Source organism: Gallinula chloropus, assembly GCF_964237585.1.
Source record: "Gallinula chloropus genome assembly, chromosome: 25".
NCBI classification, from domain to species: domain Eukaryota; kingdom Metazoa; phylum Chordata; class Aves; order Gruiformes; family Rallidae; genus Gallinula; species Gallinula chloropus.
The window spans coordinates 4,417,993-4,441,868 of record NC_140110.1 but is presented as its reverse complement, the minus strand read 5'-3'; the positions used below and the strand labels follow the sequence as shown (position 1 = coordinate 4,441,868).

At 48.6% G+C, this 23,876-nt stretch overlaps 1 protein-coding gene across 1 annotated transcript; it reads left to right on the top strand.

Annotated features, from left to right (window-relative positions):
- Positions 1–15,173: 15,173 nt before the first annotated feature.
- Positions 15,174–16,100, top strand: LOC311200967 (olfactory receptor 14A16-like; the record flags this gene model as incomplete). The annotated part of the gene is made up of 1 exon (XM_084275267.1): positions 15,174–16,100. The coding sequence occupies one exon, from the start codon at positions 15,174–15,176 to the stop codon at positions 16,098–16,100; it is 927 nt and encodes a 308-aa protein (XP_084131393.1).
- Between the last annotated feature and the right edge of the window lie 7,776 nt (positions 16,101–23,876).

Genomic DNA, 23,876 nt, shown 5'->3' with positions numbered 1-23,876 from the left:
ACATAGGAGCTGCAGCTCCTGCACTTCTGCCTCTCCAAGGGCGAATGAACCTGTCTGCCCTTTTGGGCAAGAGTTTAATGATCATTATTGTAGCCTAGAACTCCAACATGAATCCTTCCCACACCAATTCAGATCATCACCAACTGCTCCAGTGTGGGTCATTTTAATGGGGTGACGTCCTTCAGCAACAGACATCCCCAGTGTGGGTCCTCCACAGCCCTGCCAGCAAACCTGCTCCAGCACAGGCTTCCTGTGGGGTCACAGCCTCCTTCAGGTGGCTCCACCTGCTCGAGCAAGCGATTTTTCTTATCCTATTGCTTGTTATCTCACATAAGAAACCAACCCCCACCTCTCTACACCCACTTGTAGGTCAAAAACAATAAGGTCTCCCCTCAGCCTCCTTTTCTCTAGACTAAAATGCCTCAGTTCCTTCAAGCTGCTCCTCACAAGACTTGTGTTCCAAACCCTTCACTGGCTTCATTGCCCTTCTTTGGACACACTCCAGCATCTCAACGTCCTTCATGTAGTGAGGAGTTCAAAACTGAACACAGTACTTGAGGTGTGGCCTCACAAGAGCTGAGAATAATGGGAAATCCCTTCCCTACTCAAGCTAGTTACACTATTCCTGATCCAGGCCAGGATGCTGTTGGCCTTTTTAGCCACCTGGGCACATTCCTGGCTCATGTTCAGCTGGCTTTACACTAACATTCCCACTCCCAGGTCCTTTTCTCCTCTAAGGAGCTCTCCATCTACTCTGCCCCAGGCCTGTAGCACTGCCTGGGGTTACTGTGACCAAAGTGCAGGACCCAGCACTTGGCCTTGTTGAAACTGGTCACTGTTGAGATGGACAAACGACACATACAAGAGGTCTCTGGTGCACAAGCAAAAAGGACCCCATTTATTTCTGTATCCTCATTTTTATATGCTTCTACTACACGTGTCCTTTTGCTAATGGTCTCTCAGGTAGATGCTATCATGCAATTGGTGGACATTTTTAACTTCACTAACAAGGTTTATCTCTTGCCAGATTCCTTCATCTGTGGTCAGCAAATTCCTTAAAAAGGTTTACTTCTCTGGATGTTCTACACTTCCTCTTTCTCAAGGGTGCACTTTAATATCTTCAAGGCCCAGCTCTACGTTCTCAACCAAGGGTTCTACAGGCCTGCCATAGTCCCTCACAACTCCCCCTTTTTGTATTTGTGCTACAGAAATCACCTTCACCGTCCACTGCAGGGCCCTTTGCAGCAGACAGATAATTCAGGGTAACATTAGTAACACAACTACAATAACTACCACAACAATTAATCCAGCCTTGATTGCAGACAGCAATACCCCTCTAAGTAAAGCAACAGGAACATTGAAAGACCTTGATACCTTGTTTGAGGTATAATTACACCATGTGGTTTCCCAACACCCAGGTTTCCCACACACCTTGTTTCCCGGGTCACTGAATTTACAGGACTCCCATTTCCTGGCACCACAGTTTCCACGAGCACTTGATTTCTTGGGCCCTGATTTCCTGGGCCACTGGTTTCCCAGGGCACTGATTTTCCAGGACGCTGGTTTCTTGCGCCCCCATTTGCCTGGCACACAGGTTTCCTGGGACACCGGTTTCCCGCATGCCCAGTTGCCTAGCACATCATTGTCTGGCCACCCTGGTTCCTGCACCCTCAGTTTCCTAGCACCCCAGTTTCCCGGCAACCCGGTTTCCTGCACCCCTAGTTTCCCACACCCCCTGGTCCAACGCCACTGGTGTCCTGTGCCCCTAGTTTCCCAGCACTCTGGCTTCTCATGCCCCCAGTTCCCCAGGACCCAGGTTTCCCACGCTTCTGGTTTCCCAGGTCACTGAATTTACAGGACCCCGGTCTCCTGGCACCAAGTTTTCCAATAGCTCCTGGTTTCCTGGGCCCTGGTTTCTCTGGCCACTGCTTTCCCGGTGCACTGATTTTCCATGTCACTGGTTTCCTGCGTGCCCAGTTTTCCAGCACCCCAGTTCCCTGGCACACTGGGGTCTCCTCACCCTGGTTTCCTGCACCTCCAGTTTCCTTGAACCCAGGTTACCTGCGCTCCTGGTTTCCCGCACTCCCCTCTTCCAGTGCCACTGTTTTTTCACACCCCCAGTTTCCCTTGCCCCTTTTTTCCATTCACCCCAGTTTCCTGGCAGCCCTGGTTTCCATGACCCGTGGTTTCTAAGGCCCTGGTTTCCTGGGTCACTGATTTTCCAGGATGCTGGTGTCCTGTGAGCTCAGTTGCCTGGCACCCTGGCTTAGCAGTTTTGTGTAGCTGTGCTGCTGAGATGGCTTCTGCAAAAAGCATCTGGAAGCTCTCTGCAGGCCCCAGACTGTAAACATCTGCCAATTCAAGGCCAAAGTTGGTGCTGACCAGGGCCAAGCCAATTGGAGATGGTCACAGCGCATCTGTGAATCACATATAGGAGAACAATAAACTGCAGGCAGGTGCATTTTGCCACCGGAGAAGGGAGTGAGAAGATGTAACAAGTTGTGTGACACCAAGGCCAGGCACAAAGGGGAAGGGGGGAAGAATGGGACCCTCCAGTTGCTGGAGAGATTTCCCTGCAGCCCGTGGAGAAGATCATAGTGGAGTAGGTGTCCCCTCGCAGGCCATGAATATGGACAGGGAGCAGAGACATCTATGGCCTGTGAACAGATTGATCCACACCACAGCAGGTTTGCCAGGGGACTTGTGACTTTGCAGGGGACCAGGCTGGGGGAGTCTGGGACCAAATGTCAGCACCCCATGGAAGGGAGTCCTGATGAGGCCTTGTACTGGTTTCCATCAGGATGGAGTTAACTTCATTTGTAGCAGTGGATGGGATGCTGTGTTTGAGAGTTAAAATGAAAGCAGTGCTGATAACACCCTGATGTTTCTAGTTGCTGTCAGACAGTCAAGGACTTTCTCAGCTCTTCATGTGAAAGGAGGGGCGAAGCCAGGACAGGTAACCGAGCTGACCAAAGAGAGTATTCCACGCCAGTTACGTCCTGCCCAGGATATCGGGGGGCTGACGGGAGGAAGGCCGAGGGCGGTTCTGGGACACGCGGTTCTTGGGGGACAGTCAGGTTCTGGGACAGGTCTGGGTGGCACGGCCTGAGTTGTGGGATTTGGTGAGAAACTGCATTGTGTATCAACAGCTTCATATATTTTTGCTCTGAAGTCCTGTTAGCATTGTTACATTGTATCTTTCTGTTATCTGAGTAAACTATCCTTATCCCAACCCACGGGCCTCTTAGTTTCTTGGGTTTGGGCTTATTTGCCCCTTCCTCTTCCTTTTCCCTTTCCTTACCTTCCCCCCCCCCCCCTTCCCTTTTCCCTGCTCTTTTCCTTTAAGGAGCAGGCAGCTACGTGGATCTCAGCTCTCAGCCGGGGTGAAACCACGACAGTCTTTTTGGCGCCCAATGTGGGGCCCGAAAGGTTGGGATAACGGTAGATCTGACCCTGACCCGATTGTAATTAAGACAAAGTTGTGATAAGTACTTTGATTTAAGCAGTATCTGGTCACGATGCTCTGGTATTTATTCACAAGGCTGTGCTCACAGCTGTGGCAGCAAAACAACCGTCTGTTGTATGCAATCCTAGCAGGATCCTTTAACATCCTGGGACTGCAGCTCCTGTTTTCGTTCCCGTACCTCATCTTGGTGTATTTTATGAAAACAGTTTATGATACAGTGATATCGATGGTCGTGAACGTGTTCTGGTACTTGTATGAGATTTTGCTGCCCTGTCCATTCTTTGGACAGGGAGGAGTTAATAACAGCAGGCGGTATGGTGGCAGTACAGAAAGAAATATCTACGCTTCTTTCTCTTCCTTTGGGCTAAATACAACATCTCTGGTAACAGTTTCTGAAAATTTCCAATATCCCTGGGATATTCTAACTAGCATTTTGCTCTTTTTAGGTTTGGTAAACATGGTTCTGCTTTTGTTAAATATTAAGCATAGGTTTATGAATACCACTCAAGAGTGTTCTGCGAGGCCAGATAATCACGAGTGGCAGGGCATGTGGCAGAGTCTGGGCAACTACCTAGGCACTTTCTCATGCCCGATGGGTTGGAGTTTCACCCCTGAACAGTTACAGGACCCTGATAAAGTGACTGCATATCTGAAAAGAAATTGCCGTAAGTTTCCCAGAGATGCACAGCTTACTGCACTGTGCTGGGCCCTGGCCACTATTTACCAAACACTGCTTGATAGCAGGCAGCACTGTCAGTAGTCAGCACTGTCAGAGGGAAAGGAAGGAAAAAAGACCAGCAGAGACTGCAGCTGCTGCAACTCCTATGACTGGCACTGCAGCAACTGTAACCACTGTGACTAGTACTGAGGCTACTCTAACTTCTGTGACTAGCACTGTGGCTACTGCAACCTGCCCAACTGATGATGCAGCTACTGCTGCCCCTACAGCAGATACTGCCAGTAAAACAAAAAAATCAACCCACATCAGTGTCTGTTGCTCCCGTACGAAAGAGGAAATAAACAAAGAGAGTTGTTCCTGTAGTGAAGGAGGATGAGGATGAGGATGAAATTGAATCAGGGCCATCTGATGAATGTCAGGATAAAGCGGGGTCATCTGATGAATATCAGGATAAAGCAGGGCCATCTCAACCACCTCAGGATAAGGCAGGGCCATCTCAACCATCTCGGGATAAGGCAGGGCCATCTCAGCCATCTCAGGATAAGGCAGGGCCATCTCAACCACCTCAGGATGAGCTTGTTGTCACATGATCCCTGACCCTGAGTAAGTTGCATGAGGTTCAAAAAGATTTCAGCCACCACCCAAGTGAGCACATCATCACTTGGTTGCTCCGTTGCTGGGATCATGGGGCCAGTAGTCTGGAATTAGATGGCGGGGAGGCCAAGCAGTTGGCATCCCTAGCTAGAGAAGGAGGCATTGATAAGGCAATTGGGGAAAAGCCTGAAATCCTCAGCCTCTGGAGGCCATTACTGTCAAGTGTGAGGGAAAGGTATCCCATAAAGGAATACATTACATGTCAATCACCCAAGTGTAACAACCTAGAGGCAGTTATCCAGCACCTGAGAGAATTAGCTGTACGGGAGGTAATTTATTATGATCTGGACAACTCACAGTTTCCCTCTGATCCTGATGATGTCCTATGCACCCCAGATATGTGGCGTAAGGTTGTATGAAGTGCATCAGCAGGGCACACCAATTCATTGGCAACAATGGACTTGGATGATGCAGATCCACCAACTGTATATGAGGTGTCCTGCCGACTCCGGAGTTATCAGGACAATGTTTCCCTCTCTGTGATCGCAGCAGAAGAGAAACTTGTCAAACGACTTGACAAAAATGTGTCCAACTCCCAACCCGTATGGAGCAATGTTGCAGCTACTGGGAGAAAGTGTCCATCGTCCCAGAAGGGAGGATATAGAAGGTACACACCACAAGAGACGCTGTGGTTTTACCTGCGTGACCATGGTGAGGACATGAGTAAGTGGGGTATGCAGCCACCTCAGCCCTTCAAGCACGAGTAAATGAGCTGCGAGATGAAAGAATCACACAATGTGATTCTGCCAGGAAGAACGCTGCACCAGTGAACAGCCAACACAGTCAGCAACAATAGAGGGGCCCTGCCTCCAGCCAGGTGGAGGAGAGGGATAACCGTGTTTATTGGACTGTGTGGATCCGATGGCCTGGCACGTCAGACCCACAAGAGTACAAGGCTCTGGTGGATACTGGTGGCCAGTGTACGATAATGCCATCGAATCATGTTGGGACTGAACCTGTTAGCATTTTTGGAGTGACAGGGGGATCCCAACAATTGACTGTGTTAGAGGCTGAAGTGAGCTTAACTGGGAAGGACTGGGAGAAACACCCAATTGTGACTGGCCCAGAAGCTCCATGTATTTTAGGTATGGATTATCACTGTAGAGGGTATTTTAAAATCCCAAAAGGCTACCGGTGGGCTTTTGGAATAGCTGCTTTGGAGACAGAAGACATTGAACAATTGCGTGCATTGCCTGGACTCTCGGAGGATCCTTCTGTTGTGGGGTTGTTGAAGGTCAAAGAACAGCAAGTGCCAATTGTTACGACGACGCTGCACAGAAGACAATACCGTACTAACCGGGATTCCCTGATCCCCATCCATAAGCTGATTCGTCAACTGGAGAGTCAAGGAGTGATCAGCCGAACCCGCTCACCCTTTAACAGTCCCATATGGCCAGTGCGGAAGTCTGATGGAGAGTGGAGGCTGACAGTAGATTATTGTGGCCTAAAAGAAGTCACTCAAGGTATGGGTGCTGCTGTACTGGACATGCTGGAACTGCAGTATGAACTGGAATCAAAGGCAGCCAAGTGGTATGCCACAATTGATATTGCAAATGCTTTCTTCTCAATACCACTGGCACCAGAGTGCAGGACACAGTTTGCTTTCACTTGTAGGGGCATCCAATACACGTGGAATCGTCTGCCCCAGGGGTGGAAACACAGCCCCACCACCTGCCATGGACTAATTCCGACTACACTGGAAAAGGGTGAAGCCCCAGAACACCTGCAGTATATTGATGACATCATTGTATGGGGCAATACAGCAGAGGAAGTATTTGAGAAAGGAAAAAGGATAATTCAAATCCTTTTAGAAGCTGGTTTTGCTATAAAACAAGATAAAGTCAAGGGGCCTATGCAAGAAATCCAGATTTTAGGAATAAAATGGCAGGATGGGCATCGTCAGATCCCAATGGACATTATCAATAAAATAGCAGCTAGGTCTCCACCAAGCAACAAAAAGGAAACACAAGCTTTCTTAGGTGTTATAGGTTTTTGGCGAATGCATTTCCCAAACTACAGTCTCATTGTGAGCCCACTTTACCACGTAACTCGGAAGAAGAATGATTTCCAATGGGGCCCTGAGCAGCAACAGGCCTTTGAGCAGATCAAACGCGAGATAGTCCATGCAGTGGCCCTTGGGCCTGTCCAGACATGGACAGATGTTAAAAATGAGCTTTACACTGCAGCCGAGGAGAATGGCCCTACCTGGAGTCTCTGGCAGAAAACACAAGGGGAGACTCGAGGTCGACCGTTGAGGTTTTGGAGTCGGGCCTACAAAGGCTCTGAGGCCAATTACACTCCAACAGAAAAGGAAATACTGGCCGCCTATGAAGGGGTTCGAGCTGCTTCAGAAGTGATTGGAACTGAAGCCCAGCTCCTTCTGGCACCCCGACTGCCGGTGCTGGGCTGGATGTTCAAAGGGAAGGTCCCTTCTACACACCATGCCACTGATACGACGTGGAGCAAGTGGGTTGCACTGATTACTCAGCGGGCTCGAATAGGAAACCCTAATCGCCCAGGAATTGTGGAAGTGATCACAGACTGGCCTGAAGGCAAAGATTTTGGGATGTCACCAGAGGATGAGGAGGTGACACGCGCTGAGGAAGCCCCACCTTACAACAAACTGCCAGAGAATGAGAAGCCATATGCCCTGTTCACTGATGGCTCCTGTCGCTCTGTGGGAAAGCATCGAAGATGGAAAGCTGCTGTATGGAGTCCTACAAGACGAGTAGCAGAAGCTACTGAAGGAAAAGGTGAATCAAGCCAGTTCGCTGAGGTGAAGGCCATACAGTTAGCCCTGGACATTGCTGAGAGAGAAAAGTGGCCAATGCTCTACCTTTATACTGATTCATGGATGGTAGCCAATGCCCTGTGGGGTTGGTTGCAACAGTGGAAAAAGAACAACTGGCAGCGTAGAGGCAAACCCATATGGGCTGCTGACTTAGGGCAAGATATTGCTGCCCGGTTAGAGAAGCTTGTTGTAAAGGTACGTCATGTTGATGCCCATGTACCTAAGAGCCGGGCCATGGAGGAACATCAAAACAACCATCAGGTAGATAAGGCTGCTAGGATTGAAGTGGTTCAGGTAGATCTGGACTGGCAACGTAAGGGTGAATTGTTCATAGCTTGATGGGCTCATGATTCCTCAGGTCATCAAGGGAGAGATGCAACATTAGATGGGCTCGAGATTGAGGGGTGGACTAGACCATGGATGCTATTGCACAAGTTATCCATGAATGTGAGACCTGTGCTGCAATCAAGCAAGCGAAGCGGTTGAAGCCCCTTTGGTATGGAGGACGGTGGATGAAATATAAATATGGGGAGGCCTGACAGATTGATTACATCACCCTCCCACGAACCCGCCATGGCAAGTGTTACGTGCTTACGACGGTGGAGGCAACCACCGGCTGGCTAGAAACATATCCTGTACCCCATGCCACTGCCCGGAATACAATCCTGGGCCTGGAAAGGCAAGTCCTATGGCGACACGGCACCCCAGAAAGAATCGAGTCAGACAACGGGACTCATTTCCGAAACGCTCTCATAGACACCTGGCCAAAGAGCATGGCATTGAGTGGGTGTACCACATTCCTTATCATGCACCAGCCTCTGGGAAAATTGAACGATATAATGGGCTCTTAAAGACTACCCTGAAAGCGATGGGTGGTGGAACATTCAAACATTGGGATACACATTTAGCCAAAGCCACGTGGTTAGTTAACTCTAGGGGATCCACCAATCTAGCTGGTCCTGCCCAGTCAAAATTTCCATGTACTGTAGAAGGAGAAAGAATCCCAGTGATGCATATGAAGAGTATATTAGGAAAGACGGTTTGGGTCATCCCTGCTTCAGGCAAAGGTAAACCCATGTCTCGGATTCTTTTTGCTCAAGGACCTGGTTGTATTTGGTGGGTAATGCAGAAGGATGGAGAAGTTCGATGTGTACCTCAGAGGGATTTGATTTTAGGTGAGAATAGCGAATGTAATTAATAGAAATTGTATTATAATAATTGCTAAATAACCCATTATTGTACATTCAGTATTACTATAATTGCTGTATGTTGCTGTATGTTGTATCAATGGAGTTACAGCCGGAGTCATACAAGTCAGTGAAGGAAGAGTGCCACGATGACGGGACCAAGGACTTTTTTCCTCCTTCCCTTTGAAAATGAACATCTTTGATTCACAGACTATAAACATGGACCATGCCAGCTGTATCGGTCGAGAGCCCAAGATGCAGAATGCAACGATCCAATGGCGCATACTGACACCATGAGAGACTGTTACGGCGAATGAAGCCTGAAAATCATGGACTAAATATTTATTTACTCAACAAACTCAGAGGAATGGTCTATAGACTAAGGGAATATTACCTGTATGCACATGTGTGCGTATACATGTGTACATACATATATGTGTGTCTGAAACAAGAAACTGGTTATACCCAAAAGAAATGGTTGGATCTGGTCATGACGTAAATGGTATGGAATAAGGGGTGGATAATGTCCTGGTTTTGGTCAGGATGGAGTTAATTTCATTTGTAGCAGCGGATGGAATGCTGTGTTTGAGAGTTAAAATGAAAGCAGTGCTGATAACACCCTGATGTTTCTAGTTGCTGTCAGACAGTCAAGGACTTTCTCAGCTCTTCATGAGAAAGGAGGGGCGAAGCCAGGACAGGTGACCCAACTGACCAAAGAGAGTATTCCACGCCAGTTACGTCCTGCCCAGGATATCGGGGGCTGACGGGAGGAAGGCCGAGGGCGGCTCCGGGACGCGCGGTTCTTGGGGGACGGTCGGGTTCCGGGACGGCTCTGGGTGGCACGGGCTGAGCTGTGGGTTTGGTGAGAAACTGCATTGGGTATCAACAGCTTCATATATTTTTGCTTTGAAGTCTTGTTAGTATTGTTACATTGTATCTTTCTGTTATCTTAGTAAACTATCCTTATCCCAACCCACGGGCCTCTTAGTTTCTTGGTTTTGGGGTTACTTGCCCCTTCCTCTTCCTTTTCCCTTCTCTTCCCTCTTTCCCCCCACCCCCACCCTTCCCTCTTACCCTGCTCTTTTCCTTTAAGGAGCAGGCAGCTGCGTGGATCTTGGCCCTCAGCCGGGGTGAAACCACGACAAAGTCAGAGGTCAGAGTGGTTTTAGAGCCACAGGGAGGGAGGGAGTCCCAACGCTGGCAGCCAACCCAGGCTGGGAAATGGGAAGCAACAGAGGGACTGTGAAAACTACGCTCCTGATACCCTGTGACAGTATGCTTCCCCCATTGCCCCCATGTTTTCCTGACTTTTCCCTGTTTATATGGATTGGTAACCATTGGTGTTGATTGTGATTTCTGCATCTGTCTCACAGTGAGTTCAGGAAGACAGGTAACAACACAATAGCCAAGGGTTATCTATGCTAATGTGCCCACCCGGGCACTGGTCAGTGTCCACTGTCCACGGGTGGTATGTAAATATGACTATGAGCCAATCATCTTACTCCATAAATAGTGAGCAGTCCAAGAGCCCTTTGAGCTCTCCTGAGACAACAGCGGGCTGCACTTCAGGATCTCCCCTTGAAAGGGACGCCTCTCAAGGTGACTCCTCGAGGTCGAGAGAATCCTTGCTGCGACAGATCCGCAACAGATCCTGGGTAAGTGAGCTGGGAATAAGTGCACTAACATTTGTGATCTTGGCTAAGAAATAGAAAGGATTAATTGTGTATAGAATCCTTTAGATATAAACCGTTGACCAAGTCTGGGACTGAGACTGAATCCAGCCACACCTGGGCTCCTCTCTGAGCAGGAGTTTAGAAACCAAGGGGATTCTTTCTGAACCTCGTGACTCAACAGGAGGGTCTCCCTGATAGATTCGTCTGACCCTGTTCTCTGTGCACTAACTAATCAAGATTACCTTCCCATCGAATCTTAATTACTCTCACGTTTATTACCAAACACCATTACACCCTTTTGTTTTATACCCATAAACATCTTATTGCCTCTCCCTTAAGAGTGAAGTGCATCCCTCTGATCTATCCCATCTGTGACAGCCGTGCAGCCCAGAGCCATCCCGAAAACTGGACCGTCCCCAAAACTGCACGTCCTGGAGCTGCCTCCTCCCACCAGCCCCTGCTTTTATGCTGAGCATGACAGAATGGGTATGGAATACCCCCTTTGGCCAGTTCGGGTCACCTGTCCTGGCTGCATCCCATCCTTTCTCATTAGTAGGGAAATATGAACAACTGGAAAAGTCATTGATTGCTTGGCAACAGGGTGCTCTCAGCACTGCTCTCATCCTAATTCCTAAACACAGCATTCTATCCACTATAAGAAAAGAAATTAAACTCCATCCTAGCTGAAAACAGGACACTTAGGTATGCAATGGATCAAGCATGTGGAGAGTAGCCTCATAGATTTGGTAGATGCTTGGGAGGTCACTGGAAATCTCAACAATGTGTCCTTGGCCAATAGGGGAATACATGCTTCTGAGGTCATACTGACAGACCTGGAGCAGGCTGTGGACAGTGGAGGTTGTTGTGAGGTCACTGATTCAGGAACAGTTGACAGGACAAGAGAAGGCAGATGGTCTGTGTTGTGATGTCAGTGGTTCCCAAGTAGCTGATAGGTCAGACAAAGCCCAAAACTTGTGTAGAGAGTATCATTACTCCCTGAATGGTTGATAGGCTGGGAAAAGACCAATAGGCTGTGTGGGTTCTGAGGAAATGTCTCTAGCCTGAGTCTAGGACCAGGCTTATGGACAGTACACGTCCTTCTGAGGCTACTGGTAGCTGGATGTATGATTGGCCAGGAACTGACAGATATCTTGTGAATGTCCTTGTGATGTCAGTGGCACCAAAATACCTGACAAGCCAGGAATGGGCACATGTCAGTGGTAGATGCTGTGAGATCACCTTTGCCTGAGTGGTGGACAGGCCAGGAGTGTGCCCCTTACTTGTGCATGACGTTGTGGTTTCATTGGTGCTGGATTAGCTTTGATGCTGAGAGAGGCATGTGGCTGGTGTGGGTGTGGTGGTTTAGCCCTGGCTGGAGGCCAGACACCCACCAAAGTCGGTCTATCCCTCCCCTTTTTATTTGGACGGGGAGAAAATAGATATCAAGAGGCTTAGGAGTCAAGATAAGGACAGGGAGGGATCATCCTGTAATGAACGACCTGGGCAAAACAGACCCAACAGAGGGAAGGACAGAAAACTCTCCAGTTTCTTACACTGCACTGCACACCCAGTGACACCAGAGTTGGGTAATGAGAAACGTGACCAGATCTTAAAACAACAGGACCAGATCTCAAAGCACCTTCCCCCCACCCCTCCCTTCTTGCAGACTTCAGTGTAGTCAGGATTTTGCTCCCTTCTTCCCCCCCATTGTGGCTCGGGAGGGGCAGGGACTGGGAGATGGGGGCTTCAGTTAGTCCCTTGCAAGTTGGTTTCCTTCTTGGCCAGGGTGGGGGGGTCATTCATTCCTCAGCCCCTTCCCCTGCTGCACTGTGGGGTCCCACCCAGGGCAGAGAGTCCTTCACGACCTTCTCCAACATGAGTCCATGAGCTGCCCCACCGTGGGTCACTGCTATGGGTGCAGTCACCAGTCACAGTGTCTCTCAGTCCCAGTCCTCCACGGGGTCACCAGCCTCCCCCCAGCAAAACTGCTCTGGCACAAATCTCTCCCTCGCTCATCTCTGTGTCTCTGTCTCTCTCCATGAGCTGCCAGTGCTGGCAGGGGCTGGCTCCAACGTGGGTCACAGCATCTCCTGTCTGTCTCCCCCTGCTCCATACAGCATGGGGCCTCTCCACGGGCTGCAGGTGGGGTCTGGGCTTTTTCCCTGGGCTGTGGTGGGACACCCGCTCCACCATGGGATTCTCCCCAGGCTGCAGGGGCATCTTTCACTCTGGCACATTGGGGGCATCCTCCCCCCTCTTCCCGGCCTTGGTGTCTGCACAGCTCGTTACATCTTCTCACTCCCTTCTCTGCTGGAAAAAGGCAGCTGCTTGTGTTTATGTTTCCCTAAATGTGATTCCCAGAGGCGCTGTGACCATCACTGATGGGCTTGGCCTTGGTCAGCAGTGACTCTGCCCTTGGATCAACCAATGTTTGCTCTGCAGGGCCTGCAGAGAACTTCCAGCTGCTTCTTGCAGGAGCCACCTCTGCAGCCCCCATCCTCTCCCAGCACCCAGCTACGCCAGACTGCTACAATAACTGACCTTCCTATGTATCTGAATAAAACTGTTCTGGGAGAGAATCTCCTCTGGAAGCTGACCCCCTGCACACGCTGCTTGGCCGTAGCAGCAGCTGAGGAGAGAGATTTCATGGGTATTAAACTGGATCATGTTGAACTGCTGTTTGTTGTCAGAGAAATCTGTCTGTGCCTGTGAGCACAGATGATGCCAGGAAAAGTGTTGTGAGTCCCAGGAGGGCAGGGAGGGAACTGCTGGGCTTGGGGAAGAGCAAGGTTCTCCATGCAGGGTTGGATCTCAAGAGACTGCTTTTCCTGCCTGTCCAGATCTCCTTAGTAGACCCATATCCATCACAGAATGCTGCTGACACTTCTCCTATCAGCTGAGCCATGACAGAAAATACCTGTGACTGGAGAAAGGTCCTCCATGGGAAATTCCTTTGAAACATGTATCACTAAGGACACAACTAAAATCCAAGTAGTAGGAGGAGTTTTGAGATCTTCAATGAAAATGAGTTAGAGCCATGCTTGTAAGGGCTTTCTGGATGTTAATGGGCCCCATGGTGTCTTTTCTTCTGAATCCCCAGACCTCAGATACCAAGAGGAGAGTGAAGAAACCTCTCAAGAAGTTCAAGACAGGAGTAATGCCCAAAGTACCTTGAAGCACTAACAGGCCCCACTGGGAGCCATTCCTGACAAAGCCTCCCCAGGGGCTCATTAGAGCAGACAACTGGAGGCCATGAGGACAAACCCAGGCAAAGCACAGGCAGCTCTGATGCTGAGGACACCCTGGCTTGGTCTGATGAAGCAGAAATGCCAAGTGCTGACCCCAGGCCCTGGGCAGGGACATCCAGAGAATGTCAGAGATGAGATCATAGAACGATCCCCATGAGGCCTGAGGCACCAGGAGGGAGTCTACAAGAACTGGTCTTCTCCTGCTGAGCTAAGCCAGGCTCCTGCGATGGGGGGAGCTCATGACAACCTGGCAGCGCTGCAGAGAGACAGCTCTGCCCAGGAGCAGCTCCTCTGCCAAGCACACAGGGCTGGGGACACTGCCTGTAGGCACCAAGGGGAGACCTGTGAGGCTGAGAGCTGATGGATGCTGAGAGCTCACTGGAGGAGAAATCTCTGCAGCCTCTCCCTGGTATGTCTGTGGGTGCAGGGCAATGCAGGTTCTGTTCCTGGAGGGATCTCCTAAAGCTGGGACATGGGACAGTTGTGGGGTCTGTCAGGAGGACAGGTTCTCTATAGGACCTGAAAGTGCTGCCTGGAAATGATGTCCTTCTGCCCCATCAGAGGGACAGGGCAGGACAGCTGTCTTCTCCTGGGCATGGCTGCATTCGCCCTGTGGAAAGAAGCGGTGGATGTAAAGTGTGACAAATGGAAATATGGTGCAGGGTCCTTGTCCCAGAGAGAAGAAACCTCCGAGTGCCTGTCCTTCTAGCCTCCTGTGGAATATTCCTCGCCGTTTCCTCTCCTGTTCTTGTTGCCTTTCTCCCACCGTTTCCTGGGCTTCTGGGCAAATCCAATATTGGGGCTGGCACTGAGCTGACCCTCACTTCAGGACCCCCATCTGTAGGACTGAGGTTTTCCAGGCAGCTCCTGCTGGGCTGCAGCTGCCCCCCACAATGGCACCGCTCTCCCAGGGACTCTTGTGCCCAGGAGAGGAGCCCCATGCAGGAGACATCTCGGCACAGAGGCCGTGGCAATGCCACTCATCACCTGTATGTGGGCAGCTGCACTGAGCCCTGTGTGTCCCTGGCTGGGAGTGGGGAGCTGAGATCCTCCTTGGGTAGGATGAGACTGCAGGAGGGCTTTGGGGCTCTGCCCTGCGAGACTGGATTCCTCAGCTCTCAGTCAGGAGAAAACCAAAGCTCCAAAGCTCTGCTCTGCCCTCGGGTGAAACTGGAGTGACAGTGCTGAAAAGCTCATTGCTATCCAAAGAGGATTTAGACTGAAATCACACCATCCTTCTATTTACTGACTGCTGCCAGGCAGGACTGAGTTCTTGAGAGCCACAGCCAACCCTCCTGCCAGCAGTGGCACACTCAAGCCAGCACAAAGCAGACCTGCCAAAAGGGACCTGACAAAAGTCTTCCTGAATACAGGGAGTCAATGTGAATTGGAAACTGTTTCCCTCAAAGAATCGTTCCCTAACTTCTCAATACATTTTTCCACCTTGGACAGGTCTCCACACTTGACAGCAGCAGATGTCCAACAGCAGCAGCTCCATCAGCCAGTTCCTCCTCCTGCCCTTTGCAGACACACGGGAGCTGCAGCTCCTGCACTTCTGCCTCTTCCTGGGCATCTACCTGGCTGCTCTCCTGGGCAATGGCCTCATCATCATCACCATAGCCTGTGACCACCACCTCCACACCCCCATGTACTTCTTCCTCCTCAACCTCGCTGTTACTGACCTTGCCTACATCTCCACCACCCTTCCCCAATCCATGGCCAATTCCTTGTGGGACACCAGGGCCATTTCCTACACAGGATGTGTGGCTCAACTCTTTTTCTTCCTATTTTTGATCTCCACAGAGCACTTTCTTCTCACTGTCATGGCCTATGACCGCTACGTTGCCATCTGCCACCCCCTGCACTACGGGACCCTCCTGGGCAGCAGAGCTTGTGTCCACATGGCAGCAGCTGCCTGGGGCAGTGGGTTTCTCAGTGCTGTTCTGCACACAGTCAACACATTTTCCCTTCCCCTCTGCCATGGCAATGCTGTTGACCAGTTCTTCTGTGAAATCCCCCAGATCCTCAAGCTCTCCTGCTCAGATGCCTACCTCAGGGAAACTGGACTCATTGTGCTTGGTATCTGTTTAGGTTTTGGGTGTTTTGTGTTCATTGTGGTGTCCTATGTGCAGATCTTCAGGGCTGTGCTGAGGATCCCCTCGCAGCAGGGACGGCACAAAGCCTTTTCCACCTGCCTCCCTCACCTGGCCGTGGTCTCCTTGTTCCTTAGCACTGCCTTCTTTGCCTACCTGAAGCCCCCCTCCATCTCCTCCCAAATTCTGGACCTGGTAGCGTCATTTCTTTACTCAGTGTTTCCACCAGCATTGAACCCCCTCATCTACAGCATGAGGAATCAGGAGCTCAAGGATGCCCTTTGGAAACTGATGACTGGATGTTTCTAAGCAGCAACAGACTTTTCATCGTCTTCTGCATATCACTGTCCATGTAACTCACATTAGGACCAGTCTCTATTTAGTAAGTTTTAGTTGTCAGAGGTTTTTGTCAGTTTCTGTTTTGTCTCAGCTGTAATAAGGTTTCACGTTCATCCCATTCCTAATGACGTATCTCCAGGGCTTGTGTGACCCTTTACATATCACTGACCATGTAACTCACTGTATGACCAGTCTTTATTTTGTTCCTTCTGTAGTTGTGGTTGCTTTTGTTCCAGTTTGGCTGTGCTATAATCACAGTGTCCACGTTCATCCCATTCCTGCTGTAGTCTTGTGTGACCCTGACACTGCGTGTTGACTACAGTTTACTAGCACATGACTGGAATGGCCATGCTTTCCATCCAGGGCAGAATGTGAATTTCTAGGATTGGTACAGATGATAGCAGAATAAATACCTTCCCCTGTACCTGCATTACTGCCAACCTGTCCCTTTCATCTTCCCCATCACTCAGGTGTTTCCACCTCTCCAGATGATAGGACCATGTGCAAGGACACCTTATAAGCAAGCTGGCTGGATGTGTGCACTTCACTTTTCTCAACAGGTTTCCACCTCCGCTCAGCTCTCTGGTTTATACTTTGAGCTTCAGAGATTTGGAAAACGTCCCATCTATCACAGAATCACAGAATCACAAGGTTGGGAGAGACCTTTGAAGATCATCAAGTCCAACCATTCCCATCCTAATATAAACCAGATCCCTAAGTACCTCATCTACCCTTTTTTTGAACACATCCAGGGATGGTGACTCAACCCCCTCCCTGGGCAGCCTCTTCCAATATCCAATCTGTCCCTGCCCTGGCACAGCTTCATGCCATTTCCCCTTGTTCTATATACACACTCTTACAGAAAGGTAAACCCTGGGAGTGGAAATTAGAACATGAAGAAGCAGAAAAGGCTTTAACTGAAGAATTAAAAACATATCAGTCACTGGGACCAGTACAGCCACGCGACCCTATCACAGTCGAATGGGGTTTTGCTGAACATGCTACTTACTGTGGTCTGTTCCAATCTGGCCCTGAGGCGCCACAAAGACCTTTATTGTTCAGCTCAACTGCATTTAAAGAAACAGAGCAGAGATACTCTGAATGGGAAAAAGGACTCTTATCTTTAGTCCCAGCAGTTAAACAAGTTGAGAAAACACATCAGGGACAACCTGTGAAAACTAGCAGACCTTTTAATTTGCTGGAAGCAATTTTAAAGGGAACTGCTCCTCCAGAGGGAATTGCTCAAAAACCCACCATCAGAAAGTGGTCTGCTTATCTGACAGGAGTTGCAGAAAATATGCAGTTAACTGAAGGACACACTGAGGTTTCCAAATTTCAAATGCCCATAAATACAGACCCTTTAGCATTACAACAGCCTTTTAAACTTTCCCCCATTCCGGATGCACCTCCCCTCACTGAGGATACACCAACAGAAAATATTTGTTTTACAGATGCTTCAGCAACAAGAGTAAACAGTAAATGGCAATATAAGGCTGTTGCATTGGATATTACCACTGGCAAACAAGTGCTAGAGGAAGGTGAAGGCAGTGCACAAGTAGGAGAGACAAGAGCAGCTGTTTTGGCAGCACAAAATGGAGCAAAAATCATATATGTAGAATCTTACGCTGTCTGGGCTTGTGCCACACAGTGGCTCTGTCAATGGGAAACCTTGAATTGGGAAGTAAACAGATCTCCAGTATGGAGAAACAAAGACTGGCAAATATGACTAGATATAGCCAGGAAAAAACCCTTTAAGATGGGATGGGTGAAAGCTCATGCTAAAAATAATCAACCAGCCACAAAATGGAATCAAAAAGTAGATGAGCTAACTAAAATTCGGACAATCAGCTTAAATCCTGAGTGATATCGATTAAGAGAATGGTTACATCAAAACTTAGGCCACACAGGTAAAGAAGCACTTTACTTTGCTGCACAGGGTAAAGGCTGGCCTATAAACAGGAAAACTTGTGAAACTATTCTTCCAGAATGTCCTCAGTGTAGATTGAAATTGCAAGCAGATCACCCTGCTAAAGCACCACCTCTACATACCAATGAAGGGAAAACTTTATGGTCTACATGGCAAATTGATTATATTGGACCACTCAAATCCTCTGCAGGATATCAGTACATCCTTACAGGAGTAGAAGTAGTCTCTGGCTTACTTATGGCAACTAAGTGTCGGAAAGCCAACGGACGAAATACAGTGCTAGGACTATCACTTTGGTTCTGGCATCTGCCTGTTCCTGATGTTATCCAAAGGGACAATGGCTCGCATTTCTCATGTAAGGAAGTGCAAGACTGGGCAAAACAAGAAGGAATTAAATGGGTATTCCACACCCCATACTACCCTCAATCAAACGGGATGGTAGAAAGAGCTAATGGCTTATTGAAAAGGAACCTCAAGCCACATGAGGCTCAATGGGATACTCGACTTTCTAAAATACTCCATCAATTAAATAATCGTTACAGGCCTACTGGAAGCCCTGTAAGCCGAGCATTCTTTCTAAGAACTGAGTTTAATACTGCATCTACTGGGAAAGGAGGACACTCAGCAACACTAAAGCCAGGACAACCTGTGATGGTAGGTCTACCATCTATTGGTACTGTGCCTATGACTTTAACTAAACTTTGTGGCCCACGTGCTTGGGAGGCTACAGGTAGCAGTGGTGGGAAACACAGGATTAGTGCACGATGGATTTTTCCTTCTTTTTGAAAGGGGTAACCCGTTCGGACTTTCCCCACCGAAACGAATCTGTTTTCTCTTTCAGCACTCCACAGGATGACAAATAGAAATGCTGTGTTCATGTTGCTATTGTGAATGCACAAAATAATGTCTCTCTAGCCCTTAGTTGTATCCAAGCTCAACTGGATACAATCTACAGTAGCAGCAATTATAAGAGAAGGTGAAGTGGGCACCTTACCCACAGAAATTCAAAAGGTAATTTGCGATAATGCAACTATATTTGAAAGGGAATTTCAATCCTGGTGGTACTTAGTTAATTTTACTTATGACCCCATCAACAATAAAGCCACAGCTTTTGTCTTAACAATACACAATGCTTCCGTATACACAATATACCCAATCATTGCATTAGGATTAAATTGTAATGGAGCCATACTCTATCCATTGGAACATAGAGTATGGGCCCAACGGAATGGAAACAAATGGCAAACTGTTGATGTCAGTGCATGTATTGTATGGAAACAAGAAGGATTTATATGTGAGAGTAACACCATCAAAGCTCAAGACATTTGTCTTGACACTGAACAAAATGTATGTCATTTTGAAATACATCCTGATGAAACCCCTGAAACTGTACTTGTATATATTGGAAAAGGATGTGTTTGTATGAGAACTCTTTGCAACTTTAGAATGATAGAAACATTACTGTAGACACAAGTAATCACTCAAATATTTGTGTTTGTAACTTTACTAAAATTATGGGATGTGACTTTAATTATTTAGCCCCTGTAACGTCTTATCAGTTATTGCAATCTAATTATATGTTAAGTCACAATATATTGCCTACCCCCATTGGAATGAATCTTACTTTGGTGAAGAAATTACTACAACACAATGACCTGTGTCAACTGTTAGAATGTGCCCGAAACAATGGACACAAAACTCTAATTAACATTCATCATGATACCGAAGAGATACACCATGTCATGGAAAGAGTGAAGAAGGATGAAGAACATCGTTGGTGTGAAACTCTTCTTGGATGGTCACCAACAGCAACAGGACTGTTTAATTGTATGCTTCACCCCGTTGTAGTTTTACTAACTCTAACTGATATGTCTGCTACTTAAAATCATATTGTATATAAAGGTTTGATGAAACAACTAACACAAACCAAAACATACAAAGTAGTACATAACAAATAGCAATACTTCACTACCTACTTGCCATGGATCTGTAAGTGCATAAACTACCAATAATCTATTTATGGCACAGAGGCAAGAGGTGACTGTACCACCACTCTGTGAGGGTAAGATGAATTGAATATAGTCACGGGGTGGAGTGTGACAGTATGCTTCCCTCATTGCCCCCATGTTTTCCTGTTTATCCTGTTTACATGGATTGATTGATAACCATTGGTGCTGATTGTGATTCCTGCATCTGTCTCACAGTTCAGGAAGACAGGTAACAACACAATAGCCAAGGGTTATCTATGCTCATGTGCACACCAAACACTGGTCAGTGTCCACCGGCATACACGGGTGGTATGTAAATATGACTATGAGCCAATCATCTTACTCCATAAATAGTGAGCAGTCCAAGAGCCCTTTGAGCTCTCCTGAGACGACAGCGGGCTGCACGTCAGGATCTCCCCTTGAAAGGGACGCCTCTCAAGGTGACTCCTCGAGGTCGAGAGAATCCTTGCTGCGACAGATCCGCAACAGATCCTGGGTAAGTGAGCTGGGAATAAGTGCACTAACATTTGTGATCTTGGCTAAGAAATAGAAAGGATTGATTGTACATATAATCCTTTAGACATAAACCCTTTAACAAGTCTGGGACTGAGACTGAATCCAGCCGCACCTGGGCTCCTCTCTGAGCAGGAGTTTAGAAACCAAGGGGATTCTTTCTGAACCTCGTGACTCAATGGGAGGGTCTCCCTGATAGATTCGTCTGACCCTGTTCTCTGTGCACTAACTAATCACGATTACCTTACCAACAAATCTTAATTACTGTCACGTTTATTACCAAACACCGTTACAGCCTTTTGTTTTATACCCATAAACATCTTATTGCCTCTCCCTTAAGAGTGAAGTGCATCCCTCTGATCTATCCCATCTGCGACAGCCGTGCAGCCCAGAGCCATCCCGAAAACTGGACCGTCCCTAAAACTGCACGTCCTGGAGCTGCCTCCTCCCACCAGCCCCTGCTTTTATGCTGAGCATGACAGAATGGGTATGGAATACCCCCTTTGGCCAGTTCGGGTCACCTGTCCTGGCTGCGTCCCCTCCTTTCTCACTAGTAAGGAAATATGAACAACTGAAAAGTCCTTGATTACTTGGCAACAACTGGAAACATCAAGGTGCTATCAGCACTGCTCTCATCCTAATTCCTAAACACAGCATTCTACCTGCTATAAGAAAAGAAATTAAATCCATCCTAGCTGAAACCAGGACACTTAGGTATGCAATGGATCAAACCCGCTTTAATAAGGTTTAATTTCATGAAGAGTAAATGTTTAAAGGTGAAAAGAAACACAAGCCATCTGGGTCCCCCACTTAAACAGGCTGCAGAACGAGCCCTGAGAGGTCTGAGGATGGAGTACTTCAAGCATGTGGAGAGTAGCCTCATGGATTTGGTAGATGCTTGTGAGGTCACTGGAAACTAAATATCTCAATGATGTGTCCTTGGCCAATAGGGGAATACATGCTTGTGAGGTCATACTGATAGACCTGGAGCAGGCTGTGGACAGTGGAGGTTGTTGTGAAGTCACTGATTCCAGAACAGTTGACAGGACGAGAGAAGGCAGATGGTCTGTGTTGTGATGTCAGTGGTTCCCAAGTAGCTGATAGGTCAGACAAAGCCCAAAACCTGTGTAGAGAGTACCATTACTCCCTGAATAGTTGATAGGCAGGGAAAAGACCAATAGGCTGTGTGGGTTCTGAGGAAATATCTCTAGCCTGAGTCTAGGACCAGGCTTATAGGTCCTTCTGAGGCTACTGGTAGCTGGACGTATGATTGGCCAGGAACTGACAGATATCTTAGGAATGTCCTTGTGATGTCAGTGGTGCCAAAATACCTGACAAGCCAGGAATGGGGACATGTCAGTGGTAGATGCTGTGAGATCACCTTTGCCTGAGTGGTGGATAGGCCAGGAGTGTGCACCTACTTGTGTATGACGTTGTGGTTTCATTGGTGCTGGATTAGCTTTGATGCTGAGAGAAGGCATGTGGCTTGTCTGGGTGTGGTGGTTTAGCCCTGGCTGGAGGCCAGACACCTACCAAAGTCAGTCTAGCCCTCCCCTTTTTATTTGGACAGGGGAAAAAATAGATATTAAGAGGCTTAGGAGTCAAGATAAGGACAGGGAGAGATCATCCTGTAATGAACGACATGGGCAAAACAGACTCAACAGAGTGGACAGAAAACTCTAGTTTCTTACACTGCACTGCACACCCAGTGACACCAGAGTTGGATAATGAGAAGCGTGACCAGATCTTAAAACAACGGGACCAGATCTTAAAGCACCTTCCCCCCACCCCTCCCTTCTTGCAGACTTCAGTCAGGATTATGCTCCCTTCTTCCCCCCGCATTGTGGCACAGGAGGGGCAGGGACTGGGTGATGGAGGCTTTGGTCAGTCCCTTGCAAGTTGGTTTCCTTCTTGGCTGAGGCAGGGGAGTCATTCATTCCTCACACTCTTCCCCTGCTGCACCGTGGGGTCCCACCCAGGGCAGACAGTCCTCCACGACCTTCTCCAACGTGAGTCCTTTCCCACAGGGCTTCAGCTCTTCCCCAGCTGCCCCACCGTGGGTCACTGCTATGGGTGCAGTCACCAGTCACAGTGTCTCTCAGTCCCAGTCCTCCACGGGGTCACCAGCCTCCCCCCAGCAAAACTGCTCTGGCACAAATCTCTCCCTTGCTCATCTCTGTGTCTCTGTCTCTCTCCACGGGCTGCCAGTGCTGGCAGGTGCTGGCTCCAACGTGGGTCACAGCATCTCCTGTATGTCTCCCCCTGCTCCATCCAGCGTGGGGCCTCTCCACGGGCTGCAGGTGGGGTCTGGGCTTTTTCCCTGGGCTGCGGTGGGACACCCGCTCCACCATGGGTTTCTCCCCAGGCTGCAGGGGCATCTTTCACTCGGGCACATTGGGCGCATCCTTCCCCCTCTTCACGGCCTTGGTGTCTGCACAGCTCGTTACATCTTCTCACTCCCTTCTCTGGTGGAAAAAGGCAGCTGCTTGTGTTTATGTTTTCCTAAATGTGATTCCCAGAGGCGCTGTGACCATCACTGGTGGGCTTGGCCTTGGTCAGCAGAGACTCTGCCCTTGAATCAACCAATGTTTGCTCTGCAGGGCCTGCAAAGAACTTATAGCTGCTTCTTGCAGGAGCCATCTCTGCAGCCCCCATCCTCTCAGAGCACCCAGCTATGCCAGACTGCAACAACAACTGACTTTTCTATGTATCTGAATAAAACTGTTCTGGGAGAGAATCTCCTCTGAAACCTGACCCCCTTCACACGCTGCTTGGCCGTAGCAGCAGCTGAGGAGAGAGATTTCATGGTTATTAAACTGTGTCAAGTTGAACTGCTGTTTGTTGTCAGAGAAATCTGTCTGTGCCTGTGAGCACAGATGATGCCAGGAAAAGTGTTGGGAGTCCCAGGAGGCCAGTGAGGGAACTGCTGGGCTTGGGGAAGAGCAAGGTTCTCCAGACAGGGTTGGATCTCAAGGGACTGCTTTTCCTGCCTGTCCAGATCTCCTTAGCAGATCCATGTCGATCACAGAATGCTGCCTTCACTTCTTGCGTCAACTGAGCCATGCCAGAAAATACCTGTGACTGGAAAAAGGTCCTCCATGGGAAATTCCTTTGAAACCTGTATCACTAAGGACCCAACTAAAATCCAAATAGTTGTAGGAGTTTTGAGCTCTTTAATGAAACTGAGTTGAAGAGCCATGCCTTTAACGGCTTTCTGAGTGTTAACGAGCCCCATGGTGTCTTTTCTTCTGAATCCCCAGAGCTCAGATACGAAGATGAGAGTGAAGAATCCTCTCAAGAAGTTCAAGTCAGGAGTAA